This window comes from Ovis aries, chromosome 11, assembly GCF_016772045.2.
Source record: "Ovis aries strain OAR_USU_Benz2616 breed Rambouillet chromosome 11, ARS-UI_Ramb_v3.0, whole genome shotgun sequence".
NCBI lineage: Eukaryota > Metazoa > Chordata > Mammalia > Artiodactyla > Bovidae > Ovis > Ovis aries.
This window is the reverse complement of record NC_056064.1, coordinates 26,434,152-26,453,395: the sequence shown is the minus strand read 5'-3', so window position 1 is coordinate 26,453,395 and position 19,244 is coordinate 26,434,152. Positions and strand designations below refer to the sequence as shown.

Below are 19,244 nucleotides of genomic sequence, written 5' to 3'. Positions count from 1 at the left end.
CGGAAGGGCCACCCGGATTAAGTGAAATTCAAAACTAATCCGGTCCTACAGATTTGACTCTCAGCCAAGCGCCAGGGGAGGAGGGGCAGCAAGAAGCCACGAGTTTGAAAAACTACCCACTTACACAACGTTAACAAACTTTAAACCAAGAATCATGGTTCGCGTTTTGCAGGCATATTTTATTTAATCCGCAAAACAATTTTAGGCGGTGGAAATTACCCTTCCTTTTCTGCAGATGAGGGAACTGGGGCTGCAAAATGGCAAACAATTTGCCTAAGGTCACAGGCAGCAAACCGGGGAACGTTCCAGCATTGGGAAATGGGGGACCCAAGGCTAGGGATGGAAGTGATGGTTCCAGAATTCCAGGGGACAGGGACCCCAGGGACCTCCAGGATGTGAGATAGCATCAGAGTGAGACAGGGTAAGAAAGAATCCATGGACTATGGGAGCTAGGAAGCATCGTGTGAGTGGTTGGAGTCCTGACTCCTTGAGAATCTGGGACACCTCTCTCTCTCAAAAGAAACTGTACACAGAGACAGGGAAGAAGTCTAATAAGTTTACAGATGGATGACTGAAGACAGGAGATGCCATTTATTCCGTTTCTTCCTGTATCCTTTCCCTCAATGTCTTCCCACCTATGACCACCAGGGGGACTCCTAATTGAAACAACAACAACAACAAAACCGCTCAGGTTTGTTGTGGGGAGTAATGAAAAATGAAAGGAAGTGAAGTAACTCAGTCGTGTCCAACTCTTTGGGACCCCATAGACTGTCGCCTACTAGGCTCCTCCATCCATGGGGTTTTCCAGGCAAAAGTACTGGAGTGGGTTGCCATTTCCTTCTCCAGGGGATCTTCCTGACCCAGGGATCAAACCCAGGTCTCCTGAATCCCAGGCAGAGGCTTTACAGTCTAAGCCACCAATGGGGAGTAGTACCAACCCTCATTGGCCTGCCCCTCACGCATATTCCTGTGCTTTATTCAATACATACTTATTTAGAAACAATGTGTTGTATCACAGGTAATATTCTAAATGCTGTAAATAGAGTAGCAAACATGAAAAAGCCCCTGTCTTCATCAGAGCTCACATCCCAGTTGGAGAGACAGATGATAAATTCTTCTACGCACCTTGAGCTCTGTAAAGGCACATTTCTATTCCTGGGGCCTAGTACAGGGCCTGGCATACGGAGGTATTTATAAAGGTTGGTTTGACTGAAGAATCATTTTGGAGGTTTAAAGAATTAAACAAATGTAAAAGGAGACAGCCTAAAGTATATAATTGAGACATCAGGCTTCCAGTTCAAGACAAGGTCCCCTGAGGAGAGGATGGGGCTTCCCAGGTGATGCTAGTGGTAAAGAACCTGCCTGTCATGCAGAAGACATAAGAATGGCAGGTTCGATCTGGGGGTTGGGAAGATCCTGTGGAGGAGGGCCTGGCAACCCTCTCCAGTATTCTTGCCTTGAGAATCCCCATGGACAGAGGAGCCTGGTGGGCTACAGTCCATCATGTCACAAAGAGTCGTACAGGACTGAAGTGACTTAGCACACATGCACGAGGATACGATAATTTAGAAGTGGGTGTTCCCTGGGTCCCAGGTGCCCCATGCTTGAACTTTAAAAGTAAGATTTATGGAGCAGTTGTGGTAAGCTTTTCCATTTACAGTGTTTGCACATGTGATATCATTTAATCCTCACATGAGGCCTTGCAAAAGAACCTATTGTTATCCTCAATTTACAGTGGAGGAACTCAAGCCCCAGAGTCAGCCTAAGGCCCACCATTGTTCCTTGGGGGACCTGCTTCTGACCTCAGCCTCTCTTCACAGTACCCAGGCTGCCTCTTACTACCACCCAGCCTTCCTCATTCCAGTCCCTCACCCCTCGGATGCTGCCCTCTGGGGCAAAGGGCACAGGGGAAGGGGACTTGGTAGGTTAATTATTAACTCTTTGCAGCTCAGGCACTACGGCTTCCCTCCCCTCCTGGAGGCGGAGGGACAAAGCCCGGCAAGCGGCTGGCAAGGGGGTGGTGGTCCCTGCCGCAGCCATGGGGGTCACACTGCCGGGGCAGATCCCTCGGCGGTGGCTGCACAGCGCAATTCCTCTTGCTGTCTTCGCGCTACTGCTTGTTTATCTCTGGGCTCGGAACCTTCGTGAGTAGCCCGTTCTCTCACCTGCTCTGGGAGGAACCGGGGAATCCAGGCCCTGGGGACCTAAGACCTCACCTCAGGCCCTCACTGCTCTGTCCCGCCTCCCTCCTCAGGCTGCGGATCTGGGACGCAGTCCTGCATTGCAGAGGGGCCGCCACCTTTCCAGGTACGCTACCGGCAGGGCTTGAACTGGGAGCTCCTGGCGTGGTCCTGAGCGGACCAGTCTGAGGATCTGATGAAGAGCAGGCCCTCCTCCTACTCTCCCCTCTCCCGTCAGAAGTTGAGAGTCCAGCCAGAGAAACACCAGCTAGATCTAAGGAATAATTTCTTCAGAGACCAACTGGGCTGCTTGGCGAGCCCAGCAAGCTAGGGGTTCTGCTCCCATCTCGATGCCCTCAAATCTAACCTGCAGGTCCAGCAACAGTCGGGACCCCTGGAGGGCCCGGAATGGGAAGAGCCTCAGTGTCTGGGCCCCCAGGGGATGCTGGGCCATATGATGAGGTCGTTCCGCGCCAGTCTGAACACGGAAGGGGACGTGGAATTATCACAGTACCTGGCAGGATGGAGGGAGCTAGTCAGGTGAGTGAGCTCTCTCCTCTCATCCAGTCCCCGCCTCTTGGTGGCTCCATCGCCCTCTCACAAACCTTCCTACCCTTCCCACCATCACACACCCACAGGTTCCTAACTCCCCTCGGCTCCATCTTTGCCTTCGCCACAAGCGAGGCCTCCGCCAAAGTGACAGCCCTCGAAGCTCTGGTGCACGGCCCACAAGCCGCGCACTACACGTCCCTGGGGACGATGGTGGCGTGGGAGCGGCCTGAGATCGCTCCACCGCCCTCGGCCAAGGCTTCGGGCTCGGTAACGATGCTCCTGCTGCACCGTGCGCTACGCTGGTCCCAGCTCTGCCTCCACCGGGTGGCGACCGGGATGCTCGGAGGCCCGGACGCCGGCGTTCAGTGCAGCGATGCTTATGGTACGGCCCTGGCCCCGCATCACACCTGGCTCGTCCGTCAGGCTGTCCACCTCGCATTCCTCGCTTTCCCGAGTCGTGGCCGCTTACTCCAGCTGATGTGTCCCGGAGCCAGAGAGACGGAGGCGAGGGCCGCGCTGGCCCGGGCCGCGGGCACCCTGGAGGACGTCTACAACCGTACCCAGGGCTTATTGGCTGAGCGCGGCTTGCTGGAGCTGGCTGGCGGAAGGAAGGAAGGAAGCACACCGAGGAGGCGTCGGTACAGCTAGGGTTGAGCCCTCGGCTGGCCTCTCGCCGCCAGGGGCGTGGTCACAACATACCCCGCCTCCGTGGTGACGTCACCGACCCGGCGTGGGTGGGGTTTTAGCCTCTTCCTCTATCTGCAATCTCCCGGAGGAGAGAGGAACAGTGGGGAATAAAAACAGTGGGGCTATTCTCTGATAGCCGTCGACTTAGGGCGTTTTGTGCGATGATGGCAGGCGGTCAAGGGAAATAGGAAAAATAGATGCGGGAAGATGAAGATGTGCTATTCCTATTCCCCGCCGCCGAGAGACTCGCTACCCCTGACCTGTCTCAGTCATTCCTACAGCTTCACTTGTCCACTACATGCCACGTCTCCAGTCCAAACCTGTCCCCTGAGCTCCAGCCCCCATAAAGCCAACTCTTTCCCGGACATCTCCACAGACACCGCAAATGCAACACATCCTACACGGATCCAGTCACTTCCTCCCAGAACCGCACCTCTTCCTATGTTTCCTGTCTCAGTAAATGACACCCTTTCCCGTCAGCTACTCAAGGCTAAAACCTGTGCTTCTTGACTCACGTCAAGCAGGTGCCAGCTCAATAATGTTTGTTTGTTGACTCCAGTGAACAAAGTTATACACTGATAACTCCCAAATTATAACTCCAACCCACTTTCCCCTGGATTCCAGAATACTATGTATACTCATCCTTATTCCACATCTCCATGTGGATTTCAACTAAACATAGCAAACTTAAGTCCAAAGCTGAGCTTCCGATATCCTCTCTTCCTAAAATGCTCCATAGTCCTCACTACCTCAGTAAATGACAATTCCATTCTTCTACGTCCTTAAGCTAGAAAACCTTGTGGTCATCCAGACTCTGGTTTCTCTTTCATCATACCCACCTCCAATCTGTCAAATTCTATTTCTTACTATCTCCACTGCTACCCACCTATCAAGTCAATTTTATCTATCACTTGGATTGTTTCAATAGCCTCCTGTTTCTCTCTCCCATACTTTGCTTCCCTACAGCGTGTTTTCAATAAAACAGCCACAGTGATCTTTAAAATGTAGAGCATATCATGTCACTTCCCTGCTCAACATTTTCCAATGGCTTCCTATTGAACTTAGATTAAAACGTTTAAAAACTTAAGCAGAAGATTTTCTGGATCATATCTTCAGTTGAGAAGGTTGAAAATTTTCTCGAAAGTCCTCTGTGAACTGATTGCACTAGCCAAACTGACCTCCTCAATATCCATTGAATGTGTCAGGCAGGGGTTTCCCTGGTGGCTCAGCGGTAAAGAATCTGCCTACCAATGTAGGATTCTCGGGTTCAATCCCTAGGCTGGGAAGATCCCCTGGAGAAGGAAATGGCAACCCATTCCAGTATTCTTGTCTGGGAAATCCCATGGACAGAGGAGCCTGGCATGCTGTAGCCCTTGGGGATCGCAAAAGTCAAATACATCTTAGCGACTAAACAACAAAAATATGTCAGGCAAGATCCTGCCTCAGGACCATTGTACTTGCTCCTCTGTCTGTCCAGAATGCTTTTCTCCAATATATACAAATGACTTCCCTCCTTCCTTTTGGTCTTTATTTACATGTCTCCTGAGTGAAACCTGCCTTGATTATTCTTTCTAAAATTTCAACACACACACACACACACACACACACACACACACACACACACACTTCCTATCTCCATTCCTTGCTTTTTCTTCTTAGTGTAATTCACTATCTAACATACTATATATTGTACTTTTTTTTTTCCTCCCCCAATAGAAAGTTCCATGGGGCTAGGATTTGTCTACTTTGTTCCCAGATGTACTTTCAGTGCCTCAAACGGTGTCTGGCACCTAGCAGACATTCAACAGCTCTTTGATGAATGAATGTATGAGGAAACACTAAAAATAGTTCAGATAATTGCAGTCAAGAGTGTCAAAAAGAAGAGGGGATTGCACAACAATGTAAATGTACTTAATGCTATCAAATTGTATACCAAAAATGGTTAAAATGCTAAGATGTGATTACAGTCAGGTGGGCAGGAGCAAGTTCACAAAGGCCCTTATAAACTATTACAGAGATGGGAGACTGTATCTTGAGAGTTAATTTTAAGCAAGGGTGTGTCAGGGTCATATTTTCAATTCAAACCCCAGCTCCAGCTCAGCTGAAGTATGTAGAAATAGTATGGCAAGTTCATAGGAGGACCACTCCACACAATAACAGTCAAATATATATTCTTCTCAAGCACATACGCAACCCCAGAGTAGACCACAGAGTAGGCCACAAGAGTCTCAAAATATTTTTAAAGGCTGAAGTCACGAAACCTTCTCCAACTAAGCTGAAATGAAATTAGAAATCAATAGTAAAAGGAAATTTGAAAAATTCACAAATATGTGGAAAGTAAAAAAGCATACTTTTAGCCAAACACTAGGTCACAGAAGAAATCACCAGAAAAATATTTTTTCTCCCCCACTCCAAGAAAAATACTTTGAGACTAGGGAAAGTGAAAACAAAGCACACCAAAACTTGGGATATAGCATAAAAAGTGCTCAGAAGAAAATGTGTAGGTATATATACCTATATTAAAAATGAAGGGGGAAAAATGAAGGGAACTTCCCTGGTGGTCCAGTGGCTAAGAGTGTGCTTGCAGTGCAGGGGGGAGCTGGTTTCGATCCCTAATCAAGGAACTAGATCCTGCATGCCACAACTAAGACCTGGTGCAGCCAAAATACAAGTAAATAGCACAGGGAAATATCCTTAATATCTTGTAATAGTCTATGATGGATATATATATATATATAACTTAATCACTTTGCTATACACCTGAAACTAAAACAATATTGTAAATCAACTATACTTCAAATTTTTAAGAAGTTTGATGTTGGGAGTTCCCTAGTGGCCTAGTGGTTAGCATTTGGGGCTTCCACTGCTGTGAACCCTAGTCAGGGAACTGAGATCCTGCAAATCCCGAGGTGCAGCCAATACATAAGTAAATTAAAAAGCCTATTTTTAAAAGTTTGATGTTTTGCTTATGAAGACGACAAAACGAAACAAAAGCCCTCTTAAATTAATAACAGGAAAAAAATCCAACTTTAAAATGGACAAAGCACTTTCCAAAATGATATGCAAATAGTCATTCAGCACATGAAAATATGCTCAATGTTACACAAGCTATCACTTCACACCCTCTAAACAAGCTAAAGTTAAACATGCTCAGTCACAATTAGGAAGTGGAGAAATCGTAATCCTCATTCACGGCTAATGGGAATGTAAAACGAGGCAGCTGCTGTGCAAAAGCTGTAAGTTCCTTAAAATGTTAAATAAAAACTTACTACATGACCCAGCAATTTCATTCCTACTATATACTCCTAGGTATTTGCCAATAAAGGTCCGTCTAGTCAAGGCTATGGTTTTCCAGTGGTCATGTATGGATGCGACAGTTGGGCTGTGAAGAGAGCTGAGCGCCGAAGAATTGATGCTTTTGAACTGTGGTTGGAGAAGGCTCTTGAGAGTCCCTTGGACTGCAAGGAGATTCAACCTGTCCATTCTAAAGGAGATCATCCCTGGGTGTTCTTTGGAAGGAATGATGCTAAAGCTGAAACTCCAGTACTTTGGCCACCTCATGTGAAGAGTTGACTCATTGGAAAAGACTCTGATGCTGGGAGGGATTGGGGGCAGGAGGAGAAGGGGATGACAGAGGATGAGATGGCTGGATGGCATCATGGACTCGATGGACGTGAGTTTGAGTGGAACTCCGGGAGATGGTGATGGACAGGGATGCCTGGCGTGCTGCGATTCATGGGGTCGCAAAGAGTCGGACAGGACTGAGCGACTGATCTGATCTGATCTGATCTAAGAGAAACGAAAACATAGTGCGGTCACTCTAAACCGGAGATGCACAAGTCTACCATGAAGGTTCTTTGATCCGCAATTCCGATCAGATTTATCAGTCTCGCCCGAACCGAGAGGAAAGTAGTCTTTCCATACGGTTTGCAGGTTTTTCTGTTGATTTTTTTTGGTTTGCCAGCCACGCTGCCATCAAGCGCTCCCTGTCGCAAAAGAACTTTCCCTATGCATTTCTTTTCCCTTCTGCCGTCAACCAGAAGTCTTCAGATCACGACTCAAGAGAGTGACAGAGCGCTTTACGACAGTTGCTTTGCGGCAATACCGGAGCCTCCAGGAAGATGGCGGCCACCCTAGTAGCAGCTTGGGGAACCAGGCCGGCACCAGCTTGGGGGCCTGAGGCTATTGCCCCCGACTGGGAGAACCAGGAAGTTTCCACAGGGGTAAGGAAGAACTCGGGATTCAGGAGATATGCGCAAGGCTTGAAGAGATAGAAGGATAACGCTGGAGTGGGTTGGGAGAACTGAAGGGGCGGGAGGAGAGAGGTGGTCTGTGCGGTGCACTCAGGCCGGGGGAAAGGTATTCTAAGGATGCAGGAGTGATGTGGTGGGAGGTGGAAGGTAGGCTGAGCGTGGGATTCTGGAATCTCGCAGGACGAAAGCTTAAGGCCAGGGTGGCCCTTTGGGAATTTGAGGATTGGAATTATGATACCCTGCGGGGTATTGAGACCCCCCCCGCCATGAGATTTGATGATGGTTTGGTACTTCCCTGGTGGCTCAGACGATAAAGCGTCTGTCTACAATGAGGGAGACCCAAGTTCGATCCCTGGGTTGGGAAGATCCCCTGGAGAAGGAAATGGCAATCCACTCCAGTACTGTTGCCTGGAAAATCCCATGGACAGAGGAGCCTGGTAGGCTACAGTCCATGGGGTCGCAAAGAGTTGGACACGACTGAGCGACTTCACTGTCACTTTCTTTGGTGGTGCAGGACTTAACTCGTACTCTGTGGACTGGATAGACGGATCATTGAGGTTTGTGTGTGCTGGAGAATATGGAGAGGCCGACTCGCCCTTTATGCTTTTTTCCAGACCACTATCATGGCCGTACAATTTGATGGGGGCGTGGTTCTAGGAGCCGACTCCAGAACAACCACTGGGTGAGCTCAGGACAGCTATGTGAAAGATCTTCTTCCCATCTTCCCCTTTCTTCCTTCCTTGCCTGCCAGCCCATCCTTATCCTCCTTGGGCTGCTGTGGGAACGGAGATTTCTCCCTCCTGGGAGATTAGGATTTGCCATCTTTTACTACTTTGTAGTTCTCTAAACCTTTTGGTGAAATACTTGCAAAAGTTTGTTTTCCAGCCTGTTTCAGTTTAGTTGAAGACTGATTGGGAATACTGGAATTCCTATTGAGGTAGTGGATAGTGAAAGATGGAAGTGGGAGACAGGTGGGCTCCTTCCCTCACTATTCTGCCATCCTGCAGGTCGTACATTGCCAATCGAGTGACTGACAAGCTGACCCCTATTCACGACCGTATTTTCTGCTGCCGCTCAGGCTCAGCAGCTGATACCCAAGCAGTAGCTGATGCAGTCACTTATCAGCTTGGTTTCCACAGGTACTTGTGGGCAGGGGAAGAACAAGTATCTGAAAGGAATTGGGACCTGAGGGCCTGAATGGTCTGACACTGTCTTCCCTATGACTCTCTTCATCATCTAGCATTGAGCTGAATGAGCCTCCGCTGGTGCACACAGCGGCCAGTCTCTTTAAGGAGATGTGTTACCGATACCGAGAAGACCTGATGGCAGGAATCATCATTGCCGGCTGGGACCCCCAAGAAGGGGGACAGGTCAGACACCACCACCCTCAGAACGCTGGAGCCATGCCTTTCAGTCTCTCCCCACCCCAGCCATTTTCTAGTTCTTTTTCCAGTCTCTACATCACTTACTATTAACTCTACACAGACCACTCCCACAATGGACAGGTGATTGTATATGTACAAATGATGACATTCTTCTCTCTCTGTCTGGTAGGTGTACTCAGTGCCCATGGGGGGTATGATGGTACGACAGCCCTTTGCCATCGGGGGCTCTGGGAGCTCCTATATCTATGGCTATGTGGATGCTACCTACCGGGAAGGCATGACCAAGGAAGAATGCCTGCAGTTCACTGCCAATGGTGAGAATTTGGGCTCCTGGGTCTGTGAACCTAAATCTTCCTAGCCAAGCCAGGTCAACATTCCTCTTCCCTTGCCATGATCCCAGCATCTGACTGTGATCCTAACTTTCTTCTCTTAACCTAATTTTCTTCTTTTATCCACAGCTCTCGCTTTGGCAATGGAGCGGGATGGCTCTAGTGGAGGGGTGATCCGCCTGGCAGCCATTGCAGAACCAGGGGTAGAGCGGCAGGTACTTCTGGGAGACCAGATTCCCAAATTCACCATTGCCACTTTACCACCTCTCTGAATCCTGAGATCCTAAGATATAATGAGACACCCCATACATACCCCATTCAAAATTCAATAAACAGTTCATCAGTGAGAATCTGTGTGCTTTGAGGTTCTTTCCTTGACCTCTGTCTGGGCCATTCCTGTTTGTATAAATCACTGTCCTGAGCAAGCTGGAATGGACCCTTCTTCCAGGCCATCAGCCCCCACACTTTCTTTACCACATCCAGGCACTTGTGACAGGAGTGTGGTTGATGTGGGGGCTTTCCACAGTGTTCCATTCCCCTTGCTATTCAAGCCCAAGGTGGGACTCAAAATTCTGATGGAGACTGGAGTCACCTCCCCTCAGCCTGCCCCCTGGGAGGCTACTGGCTGTGAGGCCAGAAGGATTCCAGATCTCCGACCCAGGCTAATGGTCCCCTGTGTTCACACTCACCTCTGTCACTTCATCAGAAGCAGCTCTTGGGTGGAAGGTGGACCTTGATGCAAATGGAGTTTAAGATTGATGTTGAGTGGGAGAGAGCGGCCACTGGGTGTGCTGTGGGTCAGCTCCAGTGACCACCTTTCCTTTGGGAGGGTGATGGGAAGTCAGCTTTCAGTCCCTCGGATGGGAAACCGGGAGTGAACTCTAGCCCCTGCAAGACTGGCTGGACCCAGAGACCTCAGTGGTGCTCATTGACAATGACTGACAGTCTTCCCTCATCTGTTTCTCCACTCAGTGGCTAAGGGAACTGTGAAAGCCACATTTGGAAACCTGGTACTAGAATATAATCCTGCTTTGGGGAATTCCCTAGTGGTCCCATGGTTAGGAAATAAGATCCCTTAAGTCAAGTGCCATGGCCAAAAAAACAAAAGCAAACAAAAAAAACACAATCCTGCCCTGGGAGGTTTCAGGGGGTACAGAGGAATCTTCTTAAGGATGTGGTGAGGTCCTGGATTAAGTGAAGAATCTCTGACCCCAAACGTGTATCTCAAGCTTAAAATAACCACTGCAGAAGTTTTGATTTTCTGTAAAACCTGTTCTCCCGGTCTTCCCTGTCTCAAAGCATCTTTGATTGCTCTTTCCCTTATACTCCACAACCTGCAAACTCCATCCCTCCACAGAAAGGCCTTTCCTAACCTGGATTTTAAGAAACACCACCACCCTTTTCTCACATTATCTGTTTATTTTCTTCACAGCAGTTCATTTTAGTGTCTCATTACCATGCTTATTTATTATCTGCCTCCTCCTACCAGAAAGCAAATTCAGTGAGAAGATTCCTTGTGCTTGAGTGACTGATATATTTTCAATACCTGGCAGGGAGTGAACATTTGATATTTATCAAACGAATATGCTCCCTGGCCCAATCTGCTGTCCTGCCTACCCACTAACCGCTCCAAACTGGTTTCACCACCTTCAGCTCTGAAGCTTGGTTTCAGAAAACCTACTTCCCGCTGGGCGTACCTGGGCTCTGCTGGAGATCAGGCGCCTCCTGTTTCCCACTCCCGTGTCCTCACTCCCACCCTGCTGCACTTCCCACCTCAGCCCCATCACACAGGCCTGGTGTCGTGGTCCCCATCTCCTCTCCAAAACATACCACATACACACGCGCACGCAATACTCTCAATGTATTTAATAAGGTCATGAGGGTCCTGTGGGAAGGGCTTTGGGCTCAGATGAGAAGGTGGGGAAGGAAGGTTGCCAAGGCCTGGAGGTGTAGCCCCCGGTGCCCCGCATCAGATGGTGGAGTCGTTGGCTGACGCTACATCATGCAGCTGGTGGCGGAAGGAGAGCCGGGCCTTCCTGCTGAAGTAGGCACCAGACCCTGGAGATGGTATCCCTCCCTCAGTGGCAATCGGGGCTACAGCCGGGCTGCCATCTGGATCTGGAGGGGCAGCTGGATCCAGGCCTAAAAGGGACATTGGAGGGGGAAGATGGGCACAGTGGATCAGAAGGAGGAAAAGAGGCCAGGGAAGATGGCTGGGGACTTGAGGGGTGAGTGTCACCAGCATCAGATGGCAAAAGGGAGAGGTGAAGCTGGTGGCAGGGTCGGCTTCCCTGGCCCTTGACCTGTGCGCTGGCACAAGGGGCCACACTCAGAAGGGCTCCTGTGCTTGGTGTCATGCTCTGCTATCAATGTCTTGAAATTCTTGATAATTTTTTTAATAAGGGGGGGTCTCACTTCTTCACTTCATAATGGGGCCTGCAAAGTGTTTAGCCAGTCCTGTGGCAAAGCGATAGATCCACCTCCCACCCAGGAAGAGAGACCATCCTTTCCCTTCCCTGGTCTGAGCATCTGCCTTTCTCTGCAGCACAGTCTGTCTGACTGTCTGCCCACCTTCTCCTCTGTCTCCCCCATACCTGCTCCTCTGTCAGTCCTTCGCGGTCTCCGGCACCCACACCATGGGAAACACCATGCCCCCTTCAGACCCATCTCAACAGTGGAGAAGACGGAGATGCTGAGAATGGCCAGGAGGGCCCCAGGAGGGGTGTGGTTTCCAAGGCCCTCCACTGTGGGCAAAACTACCACTTAGCCTCAGACCGCCTGGTGATTATCGGCGCCAGGAGATGGAAGGGGGAGAAGAGGGACGAGGGAAGGGGTGGGGGATCCCCCACTCAAATACCTCTCCTTTTGTGCCTCCTTAATTTGGGGGTTGTCTCTGATCTCCATGGAGAAGCAGAAGACTGGGAGGAAAGGTAGGGTAGAGACAGACACATACAAGCCAGACAGGCACAGTGAAAATTCACTGCAGTAATGCCAGACAACTTTGTGCCAGGCTGGACCCTGCTGGGGATACATTTGTATTTCACAATGAGATTCATTTCTATTTAGGATACCCAAGATGTAAAACTTGAAAGAACAGTCTATTTTTTCAGAACAAGAAAGTTTATCGGTCAGGGAAATGTTTACATTCTCATTAAACAGTCTAGTAGCTCTTGTCCCCTCTTATGAAAATAGTCCCAGTTGATTAATTATCCTGTGCCAGGTAGATTCTAGGGACTTTTACACATTATCTCATCTGATTGTGTCAATGATCTTTTAAAGTCGATGTCATTACTATGCGACTGCACAGATGAGGAATCCGAGGCACTGAAAGATTAGGTCACTTGTCCAAGGTCACACAGGCAGTCATCAGAAGAGCAGTAACTTTCCCTCACCCTCTTCAGTCTGACCCCAGAGTCTACTCTACCACCTCACTTGAGCTTCCCGAGCTTATTCCTGGCAGGCTTTGATGCCCCCAGCAGGTGTAGGACAGCCAGAGCCTGGGCTGGGAGCCATGGGTCCCAAGTGTGCTAACCAAAGACTCTAAATGCCCTCCAAGCAACTATATTCCAATAAAAATTAATTTTAAAAAATAAATAAGGCCTTCCCTGGCAGTCCAGAAGCTAAGACTCTGTGCTCCCAACGCAGGGGGCTTGGATTCAACCCCTGGTCATGGGAACTAGATCCGGCATGCTGCAACTAAGATCCAGTGCAGCCCAATAAAAAATAAATAAATAAATAGGGACTTCCCTGGTGGTCCAGTGGATAAGACTTCACACTCCCAATGCAGGGGGACCAGGTTCAATCCCTGGTCAGGGATTGACCAGTAACTAAGTTGATTGCAGCAACTAAGATTTGACATGCAGTAACTTAAAAAACATCTATTTCTGCTTTATTGACTATGCCAAAGCCTTTGACTGTGTGGATAACAATAAACTGTGGAAAATTCTCCAACAGATGGGAATACCAGACCACCTGACCTGCCTCTTGAGAAACCTGTATGCAGGTCAGGAAGTAACAGAACTGGACATGGAACAACAGACTGGTTCCAAATAGGAAAAGGAGTATGTCAAGGCTGTATATTGTCACCCTGCTTATTTAACTTCTATGCAGAGTATATCATGAAAAATGCTGGGCTGGAAGAAGCACAAGCTGGAATCAAGATTGCCGGGAGAAATATCAATAACCTCAGAAATGCAGTGACACCACCCTTATGGCAGAAAGTGAAGAGGAACTAAAAGCCTCTTGATGAAAGTGAAAGAAGAGAGTGAAAAGTTGGCTTCAAGCTCAACATTCAGAAAATGAAGATCATGGCATCTTGTCCCATCACTTCATGGGAAATAGATGGGGAAAAAAGTGGAAACAGTGGCAGACTTTATTTTGGGGGGGCTCCAAAATCACTGCAGATGGTGACTGCAGCCATGAAATTAAAAGACGCTTACTTCTTGGAAGAAAAGTTATGACCAACCTAGATAGCATATTGAAAAGCAGAGATATTACTTTGCCAAAAGGTCCGACTAGTCGAGGCTATGGTTTTTCCTGTGGTCATGTATGGATGTGAGAGTTGGACTGTGAAGAAAGCTGAGCGCCGAAGAATTGATGCTTTTGAACTGTGGTGTTGGAGAAGACTCTTGAGAGCCCCTTGGACTGGAGGGAGATCCAACCAGTCCATTCTGAAGGAGATCAGTCCTGGGGTTTCTTTGGAAGGAATGATGCTAAAGCTGAAACTCCAGTACTTTGGCCACCTCATGGGAAGAGTTGACTCTTTGGAAAAGACTCTGATGCTGGGAGGGATTGGGGGCAGGAGGAAAAGGGGATGACAGAGGATGAGATGGCTGGATGGCATCACCGACTCGATGGACGTGAGTCTGAGTGAACTCCGGGAGGTGGTGATGGACAGGGAGGCCTAGCGTACTGCGATTCATGGAGTCACAAAGAGTCGGACATGACTGAGTGACTGAACTGAACGGAACTTAAAAAAAAGAATAGAGAAAAAGATCCTGCAAGCCTCAACAAGATCTGAGATGCAAGTTAGACCTGGCACAGGGACTTCCCTGGTGATCCAGTGGTTAAGAATTCACCTGCCGGTGAAGGGAACATGGGCTCGATTCCTGGTCTGGGAAGATTTCACACGCCGCAGAGCAACAAAGCCCCATGCTGCAACTACTAAAGCCCTCGAGCCCATGCTCCACAAGAGAAGCCACGGCAACGAGAAACCTGAGCACCGCAACCAGAGAATAGTTCCCACTTGCCACAGAGAAAGCCCTCTAGCAGCAACAAAGACCCAGCACAGCCAAAGATTGGAAAAAAAAAAAAAAAAAGACCTGGTACAGCCAAATATTTAAATAAATAAATAAAATGCCCTCCTAGAGCTACATTGTCATTCCCTTTGTGTGTCATGATGTGGGAAAGGTCAGAAAGCACTACTGACTCCATTGCCTGACTGAAATCTACACTTGATTTTTTATTTTATATTGGAACATCTGTTTTTTAAATTAACTTTATTGAAGTAAAAATTTACAATTTAATGCACATATCTTAGTGTGCGGTTTCATGAGTTTTAATAAGTGCATTGTTCAGTCGCTAGGTCATGTCTGACTCTGTGACCCCATGACCTGCAGGACACCAGGCTTCCCTGTCCTCCACTATCTCCCGGAGTTTACTCAAACTCATAGCCATTGAGTCAGAGATGCCATCCAACTGACTCATCCTCTGTCGCCCCCTTCTCCTCCTGCTCTCAATCTTTCCCACCATCAGGGTCTTTTCCAATGTCAAGTGCATACACCCATGTAATCCCCACCCCAATCAAGACAGGGGACATTTCCCTCCCCCAGTTCCCTGTGTGCCCTTTACTGTCCCTCTTTTCCCCACTCCCTGCCACAGGCAACTGCAGATCTGATTTCCATCACTATAGATTGGCTTTGCTGTTCCAGAACTCAATATTAGTGGAATCACATAGTACTCCTCTATTGTGTCTGGCTTCTTTCAGCATAATGTTTTTGAAAGTCACCCATGTTGTATGCATTAACAGTTGTGTGTATTAACAGTTGTATGTAGTAACAGTTTGTGTTTCTCGTAATAACTTTATTGAGAATAATTCACATGCCATAAAATTCACCCTTTAGTCTATGATTCAATGGTTTGGTTTTTTAATTCACAGAGGTGAGCAGTCATCACAGCTAATGTAGCCTTCTCATCACCCTCAAAACAAACTCTGTGCCCATTAGCAGTCACCCCTCTGTCCCTCTCCCCAGCTACTGGTCCAACTATGGTCTCTTTGAATTTACTTATTCTGGACATTTCATAGAAATGGACTCATATAATATGTGGTCCCTTGTGTCTGGTTTCTTTCACTTAGCATAACCTTTAATGGTTCACCCACGTTGTAGCAGGCTATCAGTACATCATTACTTTCAGCGCTGAATAATATTTCATGGTAGGAATATACCACATTTTTTTAATCCATCTATAACTTAATGGACATTTGGTTTGTGTCTACTTTTTGGTTACTTGAATAACATTGCTATGCACATTCCTGTGCAAGCTTCTGTGAAGAAATGTTTCAGTTCTGTTTGGAATATACCTAGGAGTGGAATTGCTTGTCCGTACACTAGTGGTAAAGAACCAAGGCAGGAAACCTAAGAGACATGGGTTCAGTCCCTGGGTTGGGAAGATCCACAGGAGGAGGAAATGGCAACCCGCTCCAGTATTCTTGCCTGGAGAATCCTGTGGACAAAGGAGCCTGGCGGGCTACAGTCCATGGGGTCGCAAAGAGTCGGACACGACTAAAGTGACTTAGCACAAGCATAACACAAGCACAGTAACTCTACGCTTAACATTTTGAAATTGTTTTCCAAGGTGGCTGCACCATTTTACACTTTATTCATTTTTATTGCTGAGTAATAGTCTATAGGCCACAAATTAATCAAAATTAAAAACCTCTGCTTTTCAAAAGGCATCATTTATTTATTTGTTTTGGCTGTGCTTCGAGGCTGGGCCCTGCAGTCAGAGCCAAGTCCTAACCACTGGATAGCCAGGGAATTCCCAAAAGGCACCATTATTTTAAAAAGAGAAACTATCTTCTGGGTGAAAATATTTGTAGTCCATTTATCTGATGAAGGATTTGTATCCAAAATATTGGGTTGGTCAAAAAGTTCATTTTCATTTTTCCATAACACCTTATTAAAAACCCCAAAGAACTTGAAAATTCCGAACAAACTTTTTGACTAATTTAATATATAAAGAACTCTTACAATTTAATAAGTCAAATAACATGGTTTTCTAAACAGTCAATGAAAGAATCAAACACTTAATAAAAGATACATAAAAATGGTCAATAAGCACTTGAAATATGGTCGGCATCATTAGTCATTAGAGAAATGCAAATAAAACTAAGATGTATTATTTTACATTTACTAGCATGACTAATGCTAAAAAGATTTTCAATGTCAAATCTTGGCCATGCTGCAGATCAACTGGAATTATCATACACAGATCTTGGAAATGTAAAACAGAACTACCATTCCGGAAAACAGTTTGGCAGATCCCTCTCATTTTAAAATACCTCCCCCCATTTAAAAATATTTCACTTATTTAAAAAGTGCTTTTTAATGACCATTTTTAAATAGCCTTTGTCACTTTCTTTACCATGTCTCCATATAAATGTATGCAATTAGAGATCAAATAAGTTTGGCAAGTTTCTAGCTGTTTACTGAAGAGAAACGAGAAGGTATTTCTACAGAAAGACTTACCCAGGAATGTTTCAGTTCAGTTCAGTCGCTCAGTCGTGTCCAACTCTTTGCAATCCCATGAACCGCAGCATGCCAGGCCTCCCTGTCCATCACCAACTTCCGGAGTCCACCCAGACCAATGTCCATTGAGTCAGTGATGCCATCCAACCATCTCATCCTCTGTCATCCCCTTCTCCTCCTGCCCTCAATCTTTCCCAGCATCAGGGTCTTTTCAAATGAGTCAGCTCTTCACATCAGGTGGCCAAAGTATTGGAGTTTCAGCTTCAACATCAGTCCTTCCAATGAACACCCAGGACTGATCTCCTTTAGGATGGACTGGTTGGATCTCCTTGCAGTCCAAGGGACTCTCAAGAGTCTTCTCCAACACCACAGTTCAAAAGCATCAATTCTTTGGTGCTCAGCTTTCTTTATAGTCCAACTCTCACATCCATATATGACCACTGGAAAAACCATAGCCTTGACTAGACCAACCTTTGTTGACAAAGTAATGTCTCTGCTTTTTAATATGCTGTCTAGGTTGATCATAACTTTCCTTCCAAGGAGTAAGAGTCTTTTAATTTCATGGCTTTAGTCACTATCTGCAGTGATTTTGGAGCCCAGAAAAATAAAGTCAGCCACTGTTTCCCCATCTATTTGCCATGAAGTGATGGGACCGGATGCCATGATCTTAGTTTTCTGAATGTTGAGCTTTAAGCCAACTTCTTCACTCTCCTTTTTCACTTTCATCAAGAGGCTCTTTAGTTCTTCACTTTCTGCCATAAGGGTGGTGTCATCTGCATTTCTGAGGTTATTGATATTTCTCCCAGCAATCTTGATTCCAGCTTGTGCTTCTTCCAGCCCAGCGTTTCTCATGATGTACTCGCCATAGAAGTTAAATAAGCAGGGTGACAATATACAGCCTTGACATACTCCTTTTCCTATTTGGAACCAGTCTGTTGTTCCATGTCCAGTTCTAACTGTTACTTCCTGACCTGCAAACAGGTTTCTCAAAAGGCAGGTCAGGTGGTCTGGTATTCCCATCTGTTGAAGAATTTTCCACAGTTGATTGTGATCCACACAATCAAATGCTTTGGCATAGTTAATAAAGCAGAAATAGATATTTTCCTGGAACTCTCTTGCTTTTTCGATGATCCAGCGGATGTTGGCAATTTGATCTCTGGTTCCTCTGCCTTTTCCAAAACCAGCTTGAATATCTGGAAGTTCATGTATTGCTTAAGCCTGGCTTGGAGAATTTTAAGCATCACTTTACTAGTGTGTGAGATGAGTGCAATTGTGCAGTAGTTTGAGCATTCTTTGGCACTGCCTTTCTTTGGGATTGGAATGAAAACTGTCTCCTTTTCCAGTCCTGTGGCCGCTGCTGAGTTTTCCAAATTTGCTGGCATATTGAGTGCAGCACTTTCACAGCATCATCTTTGAGGATGTGAAACAGCTCAACTGGAATTCCATTACCTCCACTAGCTTTGTTTGTAGTGATGCTTCCTATAGGAGCTTTATTCACAATAGACAAAAGCTAGAAACAACCCAAAATGCCATCAAGAAATGTCCATCAACCCATTCTTCCATCTAGAAGAGATAAAGGAATCTGCTTTGAAAAAAATGAAATATTTTGTCTTTTAGAATCTGAAATTTTTCCTGTTTGCCCCTAGACTGCTAGATTTAGAAGAGCAGTTCGTGTTAGTCTTGTTCATGACTGTAGGCTCGGAGTCTGGCGACGCGCAAGGACGCAATAAACAGTGAATGAATGAAAGAAAGCAAAGTTGCGCACGTTAATGAATCTGTGGGCACCACCTCTCCGGCCTTTTATCATTCCTTTCTTCTACAAACGCTGGCTAAGCCGGCCCGATGTGGTTCGCAGCCCGCCCTAGAAATGAGTACTGCCAGGTCCCGGCCCCGGAGGCGCGTCCCGCCAGGAGCGGCCGGAGACGACCCTGGGTGCTGGCGCCCGAGTGGAGGAAGGTCGCTGAACGCCCACAGGGCACAGTCCGGGCCCGCGCGGACCGACGGCGCGGGACAGACGGACAGCCAGGCGGACGGCGCCGCACGGATGCGAGAAGCGGGCGGCGCGGTCCAGTAGAGCTGACGGCGGCCCCGCGTCCCGACTGCGCGCAGG

The 19,244-nt window shown here is 47.3% G+C and overlaps 3 protein-coding genes across 4 annotated transcripts; 2 read left to right on the top strand and 1 right to left on the bottom strand.

Annotated features, from left to right (window-relative positions):
* Window positions 1–158: 158 nt before the first annotated feature.
* On the bottom strand, window positions 159–19,235 carry C11H17orf114 (chromosome 11 C17orf114 homolog). The gene is made up of 2 exons (XM_042255608.2): window positions 11,981–19,235; window positions 159–11,528 (listed from the first exon to the last, which is right to left on the bottom strand). The coding sequence occupies exons 1-2, from the start codon at window positions 12,051–12,053 to the stop codon at window positions 11,356–11,358; spliced, it is 246 nt and encodes an 81-aa protein (XP_042111542.1). The 5' UTR covers window positions 12,054–19,235; the 3' UTR covers window positions 159–11,355.
* Window positions 1,979–3,554, top strand: GLTPD2 (glycolipid transfer protein domain containing 2). Its single transcript, XM_015098599.4, has 4 exons — window positions 1,979–2,144; window positions 2,255–2,307; window positions 2,554–2,720; window positions 2,819–3,554. Exons 1-4 carry the CDS (start codon window positions 2,039–2,041, stop codon window positions 3,378–3,380), a joined length of 888 nt encoding a protein of 295 aa, XP_014954085.2. The 5' UTR covers window positions 1,979–2,038; the 3' UTR covers window positions 3,381–3,554.
* Window positions 7,517–9,736, top strand: PSMB6 (proteasome 20S subunit beta 6). 2 transcript variants are annotated; one of them, XM_004012609.5, is made up of 6 exons: window positions 7,517–7,642; window positions 8,287–8,354; window positions 8,680–8,811; window positions 8,913–9,042; window positions 9,227–9,371; window positions 9,516–9,736. In XM_004012609.5, the coding sequence occupies exons 1-6, from the start codon at window positions 7,541–7,543 to the stop codon at window positions 9,656–9,658; spliced, it is 720 nt and encodes a 239-aa protein (XP_004012658.3). In that variant the 5' UTR covers window positions 7,517–7,540; the 3' UTR covers window positions 9,659–9,736. The 2 variants fall into 2 exon arrangements, with proteins under 2 accessions (XP_004012658.3, XP_060251351.1); XM_060395368.1 differs by having other exon boundaries at window positions 9,496–9,675.
* Window positions 19,236–19,244: the final 9 nt, after the last annotated feature.